This window comes from Oncorhynchus mykiss, chromosome 10 (genome assembly GCF_013265735.2).
Source record: "Oncorhynchus mykiss isolate Arlee chromosome 10, USDA_OmykA_1.1, whole genome shotgun sequence".
NCBI classification, from domain to species: domain Eukaryota; kingdom Metazoa; phylum Chordata; class Actinopteri; order Salmoniformes; family Salmonidae; genus Oncorhynchus; species Oncorhynchus mykiss.
This window is the reverse complement of record NC_048574.1, coordinates 84,832,744-84,843,335: the sequence shown is the minus strand read 5'-3', so window position 1 is coordinate 84,843,335 and position 10,592 is coordinate 84,832,744. Positions and strand designations below refer to the sequence as shown.

Below are 10,592 nucleotides of genomic sequence, written 5' to 3'. Positions count from 1 at the left end.
TACAGAAACCTCCCCAAAATAACTACTTAAGTAGTACTTCAAAGTATTTTTAAGCCATTGTGTGTTTTGCACAAGGCTATGAGGTATAGGCCTATAATCAACACAATGGCTGAAAGACTACACGCTATAGTGGAGAACAGAGGCCTGTTTAACTAGGCCTGTAAATTATTATTTACAAATGGCAGCCTACACCGGACAAACACGGACGTCGCCGGGCCAATTGTTCGCCGCCTTACGTGACTCCCGATCACGACCGGTTGTGATATAGCCTAGATTCGAACCAGGGTGTTCTTTAGTGACGCCTCTGGCACTGAGATGCAGTGCCTTAGACCGCTGCGCCACTTATTCATATAGACCTAGACTGTGTTTAGGGTAGGCTACTGTTATCCACATGATATTGAGCGTTATATTGATGACTGTTGATTGTCCGGAATAAAGTTAGAACCTTCTATTGTATTGTTTGTTGCGATGATGATCGCGACCATATTTTTTGTTGTTGTCCGTTTTTACAGATAAAACCATAGCAGAAGGAATTTGAATTCGTGTACGTTATTTTACCCAGGAAACCCCACGGTCACACACGTTCTCCAAAAATGCAAAACGTCTATCGTCTTCGATAGGGGATGTGGTTGTGATGAATATAGTTAGCGTTGTGTTGTTTTACTCCTAAATATGTGTTGTTCTCGGACGTTATCTCAAGTATCCTTCTCCCGAATGAATGGCGGCTCCCACGTACAGATCCTTCTCCCGAATGAATGGCGGCTCCCACGTACAGGCAGAGGCTACTGAAAGTTTAATGATAATAAATACATATGTATGACAACGAAGTAAAAGCGTTGTTAAAGATAAATAGTTATAAATATATATAAATATAAATATTTATAAACTATAATCCTATTATTTCGGATTATAAGAGAGGCTACTTTAGTGGGTCCGTGGATCCTCTGAATAAAACGTCTACCCGTGTTGTAAATAAATAACATACTATCATAGTTTTATTTATTTGTATTTCACCTTTATTTAACCAGGTAGGCCAGTTGAGAACGAGTTCTCATTTACAACTGCGACCTGGTCATAGTAGCCTACTACGGGCCATAGTAGGCTACTATGCAGGGTTGCAAGTTCAAACCCCCCGAGCCGACAAGGTACAAATCTGTCGTTCTGCCCCTGAACAAGGCAGTTAACCCACTGTTCCTAGGCCGTCATTGTAAATAAGAATTGGTTCTTAACTGACTTGCCTAGTTAAATAAAGGTAAAAAATAAAATAAAAATATAGAACTATGAGTCCTACCGTATAGGTCCATTAACCAACGAACTATATGGTTCAACTGTTTCTTATACAGTCGTCTAGTCTACCGAGGCTCACAATCACAACTTGCCAGCTGCCAGCCAGCTCAGGCCTGGTGTTGCAGTAGCGTGATGTCATATTTATGTAATAGTGCCTATAATTCATTTGTCCTCACCAACGTCCTGTCGATGACCCCCGTGTGTTTTATAAATATCAATGATGACATCAGACCATATTTCCTCTAATGGAGAGACGGGTGTTCCCAGTTCAGTTGCAGGGCAGAGAGCATGTTAGGCCTGCATGCCGAGCAAGGCCATGTTCAAAATAATTCAAAGAAGTCAAATGTTTTTTTTTTCCCCAAGGAAACGTGTCGCGAGCTTCTTTTATATATATATATATAGATTTCAAATAGGCATTTTGTTTTTTATTCTCCGCTCCCCTACTACTTTAGGCTACACATTTCATTTTGTATCTTTTACAATGAACTTGTGTTTTAAGAAGTGAAGGTCTGTCTATACGCTGATATGTGTGAGAACTCGCGCTGCCGGGACGGAGGACTTGTGCAGTTCGCTGCACACTACGTCTTCTGTCCTCGTCCGTGTCTATTTTGACGGAAGTAAAACTTGCGAAATAAAATATACACGTCTATATTTGTAGCCTATAGTCCGGGAGGAGCCAATAGATGGGGTAAATTCCGATCAAATTACTTACAATTTCACATGGATTGATCAACTGTAGGCTACAGTTGATCGATCAATCGAATCTCATTGCAGGTTCAACTCTGGACGTTAGTCGAAATAGCTCGAAAATTTACCCCGTAGAGCACGTCGCCGGAAGACACACAGGACAACAGCAGACACACACACACACACATATCACTCATATCTTGTGATTCGTTTATTTAGAGCTATATTGTGGAGAAAAAATTGACGTAAGAAACTATCTTTGAATATAAAAGTATTTGCACAAATAAATGTGTATAAAAAAAAACATATCAATGTGGACCGGAACAAACACTATCATTATCTAGTGTGGCGATAATATAATAAAAGTAGATATGTAAAGTAGTACAATTACAACATTTTTTTAAAAAACACCGCGATCAATTGTAAGTCTAAAGGCCATATCTTCACTGTTTTACTTGTATAGTTTTCCGCGGCCATTGCAGTTATTGTTATTGCACGATTTAATAAATTAATGACGTGACCTGAACAAAAAAAGTAGTGAAAACTCCGTAACGGTCTTTACACCAACCCGGTAATTTGCGAGCGTAGTAAACTCATGGAGTGCGCAAAGGAGGAGAAGGGATAGTTCACAGGGTTCGAGAAACTCATTAAACGCGGGGACACCTGGGACACGTTGACGTTGAAACCCAACGTCGAGGGCGTGGAGCTTTCGTGATATAGAATCGGAACTCGGACTATCCGTTGGGACGAGTGGGAAACGTTTGCGGTCTCTTGATCCGCGGCCATCTGTCTCTTCCATTTGTTCCGTCGATTCTGGAACCAGATTTTCACCTGCGTTTCCGTTAGCTGGAGAGAGGCCGCGATACCTGCCCGTTCAGAACTGCTCAGGTACCGTTTCATATCGAACGTCGACTCCAACTGAAACACCTGACTCCGACTGAAAACGGTTCTAGTTTTCTTCTTCCGGATAGAGCTCGGGTCCAGAGGGGCTTCCGGGTCCAGAGGAGCTTCCTGGTCCGACTGATCGTCAAAGGCGTTCTGCGTCTCGTCGTTGTCGTCGGTCAGGAAGCTGTCTGCCGTTTTCCGTCCCGTTTTGTCGCTGCCTTCTGTGGGTTCTTCTGACACGGCGGGAGAAACGGAGTCTCGGTCGCTGGCTGAGTGGGAGCAGCAACGGTCATCTGAGCATCTACTGTCCTCTTTTGGATCTGTGGGGAAAAAATACAACATGAATTAAATGTGAATCGATTATGGACACATGGCATCAAAGTCTGAATGGTTTCAATAGGCTGTTCGTGAGGAACAGAAGTTGGCCATAAAAACAAAGGGGTAAAATATAGGCCTGTACCTATAGTTAATCTTTGAGTTTAAAGAGTAATGGAAAGATAACTGATGCAGAGATAACTGATACAGAGATAACTGATGCAGAGATAACTGATGCAGAGATAACTGATACAGAGATAACTGATGCAGAGATAACTGATGTAGAGATAGATGATGTAGAGATAACTGATGCAGAGATAACTGATGTAGAGATAACTGATGGAGAGATAACTGATTCAGAGATAGATGATGTAGAGATAACTGATGGAGAGATAACTGATGCAGAGATAACTGATGTAGAGATAACTGATGCAGAGATAACTGATGTAGAGATAACTGATGCAGAGATAACTGATGTAGAGATAACTGATGTAGAGATAACTGATGTAGAGATAACTGATGCAGAGATAACTGATGTAGAGATAACTGATGGAGAGATAACTGATGAAGAGATAATATGATGTAAAGATAACTGATGGAGAGATAACTGATGCAGAGATAATATGATGTAAAGATAACTGATGGAGAGATAACTGATGCAGAGATAACTGATGTAGAGATAACTGATGCAGAGATAACTGATGTAGAGATAACTGATGTAGAGATAACTGATGTAGAGATAACTGATGCAGAGATAACTGATGTAGAGATAACTGATGGAGAGATAACTGATGAAGAGATAATATGATGTAAAGATAACTGATGGAGAGATAACTGATGCAGAGATAATATGATGTAAAGATAACTGATGGAGAGATAACTGATGCAGAGATAACCAAGCTGGTCAAGGGCCTACCCATTCTGAATAGTAGAATGCGCTCAAAACGGGCACCCTATTCCCTAAATAGTGCACTACTTCTGACCTAGGGCCCTATTCACTATATAATGAAATACTTCTGACCTAGGGCCCTATTCACTACATAATGAACTACTTCTGACCTAGGGCCCTCTTCACTATATAATGAATTACTTCTGACCTAGGGCCCTATTCAATATATAATGAACTACTTCTGACCTAGGGCCCTATTCACTATATAATGAACTACTTCTGACCTAGGGCCCTATTCACTATATAATGAAATACTTCTGACCTAGGGCCCTATTCACTATATAATAAACTACTTCTGACCTAGGGCCCTATTCACTATATAATGAACTACTTCTGACCTAGGGCCCTATTCACTATATAATGAAATACTTCTGACCTAGGGCCCTATTCACTATATAATAAACTACTTCTGACCTAGGGCCCTATTCAATATATAATGAACTACTTCTGACCTAGGGCCCTATTCACTATATAATGAAATACTTCTGACCTAGGGCCCTATTCACTATATAATAAACTACTTCTGACCTAGGGCCCTATTCAATATATAATGAACTACTTCTGACCTAGGGCCCTATTCACTATATAATGAACTACTTCTGACCTAGGGCCCTATTCACTATATAATGAACTACTTCTGACCTAGGGCCCTATTCACTATATAATGAACTACTTCTGACCTAGGGCCCTATTCACTATATAATGAAATACTTCTGACCTAGGGCCCTATTCACTATATAATGAATTACTTCTGACCTAGGGCCCTATTCACTATATAATGAACTACTTCTGACCTAGGGCCCTATTCACTATATAATGAAATACTTCTGACCTAGGGCCCTATTCACTATATCATGAAATACTTCTGACCTAGGGCCCTATTCACTATATAATGAACTACTTCTGACCTAGGGCCCTATTCACTATATAATGAACTACTTCTGACCTAGGGCCCTATTCACTATATAATGAAATACTTCTGACCCAGGGCCCTCTTCACTATATAATGAACTACTTCTGACCTAGGGCCCTATTCAATATATAATGAACTACTTCTGACCTAGGGCCCTATTCACTATATAATGAACTACTTCTGACCTAGGGCCCTATTCACTATATAATGAACTACTTCTGACCTAGGGCCCTATTCACTATATAATGAACTACTTCTGACCTAGGGCCCTCTTCACTATATAATGAACTACTTCTGACCTAGGGCCCTATTCAATATATAATGAACTACTTCTGACCTAGGGCCCTATTCACTATATAATTAACTACATCTGACCTAGGGCCCTATTCACTATATAATTAACTAATTCTGACCAGAGCCCTATTCCCTATATAGTGAACTACTAGTGACCAGAGCCCTATTCCCTATCTAGTGCATTATTTTAGACCATGGCCATAGGACTCCAAAGTATAGGGAATAGGGCTCCATGGGATTTAACCTTGTGCCTGTACGGCTGTTCTGAAGAGACCAAGAACCCTGTTCCCTGGGGTCATCCACTCGGACAAACTAATTGCACTCTTGAGCCTTTAATGAGTTTGGAATGGCTGCAGAGAGAGAGGAGGGAAAAGAGAGAGAGAGGGGGAGGGGGAGGGAAGAGAGAGAGAGAGAGAGAGAGAGAGAGAGAGAGAGAGAGAGAGAGAGAGAGAGAGAGAGAGAGAGAGAGAGAGAGAGAAGAGAGAGAGAGAGAGAGGGGGAGGGAGGGAAGAGAGAGAGGAGGGGAAAAGAGAGAGAGAGAGAGAGAGAAAGAGAGAGAGAGGGAGGGAAGAGAGAGAGGGGGGGGGGGGGGCTCCAAACATGAGCTCACTGCTTCTGTTAGTTTTACCAAATGAAGCAAACAGGGGCCTCGTTGACCCTCCAGAGGACACTTCCCTCTATCAGTAGACTGGCTGACCAGACAGGACCAGGGGACACTTCCCTCTATCAGTAGACTGGCTGACCAGACCAGGGGACACTTCCCTCTATCAGTAGACAGGCTGACCAGACAGGACCAGAGGACACTTCCCTCTATCAGTAGACAGGCTGACCAGACAGGACCAGACAGGACCAGACAATCCCAATATGGCACCCTATTCCCTATATATAGTGCACCACTTTTAACCAGGGCCTATGGCCATATGGCACCGAGTTTGGTCTAACTTAACAGGTCAGGTCACAGTTGTAAATGAGAACTTGTTCTCAACTTGCCTTCCTGGTTAAATAAAGGTGAGAATTATTATATATATATTTTTTAAATAGAGCTGATAGGGGCCCATTGGGCTCTGGTCTAAAGTAGTGCACTATATAGGGAATAGGGCTCTGGTCTAAAGTAGTGCACTATATAGGGAATAGGGCTCTGGTCTAAAGTAGTGCACTATATAGGAAATAGGGTTCCATTTGCTATCCGACCTATAGTGACAGGCAGTGTGTGTAATTAGAGATATAGGCTTAGTCAAGATGCGCGATAGGACTATAACGACACACGATATAGACGTCACATATAACACATGTCGGCGTAACATGATTCGCCGACATGCACGGCGACATGTGGTTAAACCTCCTTGGCAGCTCTCCCTGGTAAAAATAGTTTTTTTTTGTTTTTACCTCAATGGGACTGATAGGTTATTGTGAGATGTTCTTGGCCCTAGATGTAAGACTACAGGCCTAAAACCTCGTGTTGTTATAGCCTAATATAACCGGGCCATTCAAACCCTTCGATCACAATGATAAGCTGTTTTTTTATATACACAATATAGACTATCCTAACAGCTTCGATCATGTAGTCAAAGATAATTATAGGAATATGTATCTAACGGAATACAGACATATTACTGTATTGCCCATGCAGTCACATTTAAACGATGGCTCTTTTGGGCATTTTATTTACAATGGAACTCATTCAGTAGATTCGATTATGCAGTTAATAAAAACAATTAAACACAACTATTTATCCAATAAAATAAATATATAGGCAACTTACTGTTGGACCTCTTGAGACTGAGTGGTTTGACGTTAACGGCTACGGCTCCTCTGTTCCGTTCTAACTGCGAGGCTCTCCGGGGGGAACCCTCGGCGCCGTAGCCGGAGCAGGCTGCTACTTGACCGGCCACTTGGCTGGGGTGTCCCGCTAAGACTCGGCTAGGGCAGACCATCTCATTCCGCTCCATACTCTCCTCCGCGGTCCTGCTACTATACTGGCTGTTGTTGTTGTTGTTGACCTGTCGGTTGAAATGCGTTGACTCTCCATTCTTCCTCGAGCCGAGTAGGTTTTCGATGTAAAACGAGGAGACTTTTGACGGTGTGGAAGCCTGAGTGTCTGTCGCCTTGTCGTGCATGATGTTTTTAAATGAAAAACAAATGCATTTCCTTGGCCACTCAAACAAAACAATTACGACGGGTCCTCCTGCGTCCGTCCAAACCTTCAATACAGTTGACGACGAGCACGTGTGTTCTGTTACTCCGCACAACAAAACTGTTATTTTCGTTGTTGTTGATGTGTGTCCCGGTCGGATCTTAAAAGCACCATCTCAACCGGGTTTCTCCATTCTCCCCTGTTTATAAATGATAAATCCTCATCACCGAAACGTGGAAATCGTTACCAGGGCGGCCCTGGAGCTCCGTGGTGCCAGCACAGCACCGGGTAGAGACCGGAGAGGTTGTAGCCTACAGCGGGGAAGCGAGTCAAGGCAAACGGTTGACGAGCGGAGGGTATCCGCTGATTGGACAAGCCACAATATCAAATGGGATGACTCCAGGAGAGGAGAGAGAGGTTTCCGTCGCAAATGGCACCTCTATCCCTTACACAGTGCACTACTTTTGACCCTAGCCCTACAGACCCTGGTCAAAGGTATGTACTATAAAAGGAATAGGCTACCATTTGGGACGGAACCGAGAATTGCTCTGTCTGACGGGGACTCGCCTCTCGCCTCCCCTCAGTTACTGCTGCAGGCGCGCGTGTGTGTGCCTGCGTGCCCGCGTGCACCACCGGGGCCAGGGAGACCCCCCCCCCCCCCCCCCCCAGTCATTCAGTGAACGAGCCTTTATTTGGGTCAATTAGGAGGCAAATGAAAATACAGAAAGAGAGAGAGAACACAGTCCTCCTCCTCCTCCTCGCGGGGCCCGTATGGTTCTACGTTCCACAGCGCTGCACGCGGAAGGAAGAGCCGTCTGTATCTACTACTGTACATACACCACCGCCTATTGGCTAACCGGGAAAATGCAGTACGCTGCTTGACATGTAGGCTCTAAAAAAAGGGGACTCTAAAATCATTATAGTTAAAAAAAAAAATAAAAAAAAAAACTTAGAGCCCATTTTCTTGTAGACGAAAAATGCGCTGCGTATATCTCTCCGTATATCTCTGCGTTTATCTCTGCGTATAGCTCTCCGTAAAGCGTTAATTGGTTCTATTGTAGAGCTGGGACCATAAACAGCTAATGATCGACACAAACCAACCTGATCATTTATCGCTGGTATTTAGCTGATAGCATTCCTTACAGATAACACGTCTTCACTAGAGAAATTATACGACTGTTAATATGAAGTACTAGTAGTAGATAATACAATTTAAAAAAAGCTGTAGTATGTATTAAAGTTAGAAACTTATCGTTCTATTCAGGTAATTTACCGTAATATGGATTTTTGGTCAATATTTTCCAGCTCTATAGGTTAATTAATGTAGGCTTACCGAGTGCTTTTCTGTTGGAGTTGATAAGTAAAGGCTAAATGTGTTGTGTTATTTTATCTCTCCGTTCTGTGTATTATTAGGGCTCTATGTTATGTTATGACCCTGTCGTCTTGACTGTATGTTAAACCTTAGCTAGGAGAGACCATGTCGGCTATAGCTTAATATTTCTAATATTTCTAAAGAAAAATATTTTTTTTCTCTCGAGCATATTGAGGAAAATAAAATTAATCGTAGGCAGTTGTCTTCCTGCCGTCGAAGTGTATTATTTCAGAAATCTCCCATTCACACCGGGAAGGGAAGTTCTGCTGGTAGAACCGAGGACACGTGACATGTTGTTTTTGAGTCGTCATTATTTCTCTCCGGCTCCAGAGTGACGCAGCGGTCTGAAGGCACTGCATTTCAGTGCACGAGGCGTCACTACAGTCCCCTGATTCGAATCCAGGCTGCATCACATCAAGGCCGTGATTGGGAGTCCCATAGGGTGGCGCACAATTGTCCCAGTGTCGTCCCGGTTTGTTTTCGGTGTAGGCCGTCATTGTAAATACGAATTTGTTTTTTAAATAACTGACTTGCCTAGTTAAATAAAGAAAACATACTATCACAATGTAAAGTCTTATTATCGTGTAAGATTTATGGCCTATCGCCAATTGCTTTGCTTTCAACTTCGGCCCTACAATACATTCCAACATCATTTAGATTTTATTTTGGTCTGGACACGGAAAATAACGGTATTTAAGACCTATACCCTACACTGGCCTGTAATTACATAAATAATACAGATAAAACACGTAGGCCTGAAACACGAGTTCAATAAAACGAGTAGGTCTACAAACCCTAGCCCGGGATCGGAAGGAGAGGAATTATGTTAGGAAGCAACAGGCAGTCTGGCGGTTCGAATCCCCGTAGACAACGAGGTGGGAAAATCTGTCGATGTGCCCTTGAGCAAGACACTAACCCCATTTTAATTGCCCCTGTAAGCCTACAGAGCGTTTGCTAAATGACCGAAATATAAAATTATGTCACAATGCGCAGGTAGTCAAGAACAGCCGAGATCGCCTATAATTTATTTGAATGAACACAGAATATGTTTAGAATTGTCCGTGTCTGTCATCCAGCTCCTCGAGTGGCCTGTGTTCTGAGCTATCCGTGTTTTTGGGCATTAATTATGGTTGAAGTTGATATTGACTTTCCTAATGAAAAACACCGTTTCATCATCCTCCATAGAAATATTAAAATGATCGCCGACGTCCGCTTTTACCCTTCTGGGTGACATGGCAACCAGACACGCTTTTACCCTTCTGGGTGACATGGCAACCAGACACGCTTTTACCCTTCTGGGTGACATGGCAACCAGACACGCTTTTACCCTTCTGGGTGACATGGCAACCAGACACGCTTTTATTATTTCTTCATTATTTCTTTCAATGGAGTCAGCAGCAGTGATGACCTTTACCGGGACCACTGGCTCTCCTCACCCCGCTTCTCTCTCTCTCTCCCTCTCTCGCTCTCTTTCTCCATCCCACTCTCTCTCTCTCTCCTTATCTCTCCCCCTTACCCCCCTCACTCTCTCTCTCCTTTCTCTCTATCTCTCCCCCTTACCCCCCCACCCCCCCTCTCTCTCTCTCTCTCTCTCTCTATCTCTTACCCCCCACCCTCTCTCTCTCTCTCTCTCTCTCTCTCTCTATCTCTCCCCCTTACCCCCCCCTCTCTCTCTGTCTCTCCCTCTCCCTCTATCTCTCCCCCTTACCCCCCCTCACTCTCTCTCTCCATCTCTCCCCCTTACCCCCCTCACTCT

At 43.2% G+C, this 10,592-nt stretch overlaps 1 protein-coding gene across 1 annotated transcript; it reads right to left on the bottom strand.

Moving 5' to 3' along the window:
• Positions 1–2,239: 2,239 nt before the first annotated feature.
• Positions 2,240–8,060, bottom strand: LOC110498551 (homeobox protein HMX1-like). The gene is made up of 2 exons (XM_021575212.2): positions 7,093–8,060; positions 2,240–3,179 (listed from the first exon to the last, which is right to left on the bottom strand). The coding sequence occupies exons 1-2, from the start codon at positions 7,445–7,447 to the stop codon at positions 2,533–2,535; spliced, it is 1,002 nt and encodes a 333-aa protein (XP_021430887.2). The 5' UTR covers positions 7,448–8,060; the 3' UTR covers positions 2,240–2,532.
• Positions 8,061–10,592: the final 2,532 nt, after the last annotated feature.

What these genes read in the sequence shown, in the direction of transcription:
- LOC110498551 (XM_021575212.2), bottom strand. Translation starts at nt 7,447, where the DNA reads ATGCACGACAAGGCGACAGACACTCAGGCTTCCACACCGTCAAAAGTC. An exon ending in CAGTCTCAAGAGGTCCAACA is followed by an intron (nt 3,180 to 7,092) that starts GTAAGTTGCCTA and finishes TTTTCCCCACAG; the next exon opens with ATCCAAAAGAGGACAGTAGA.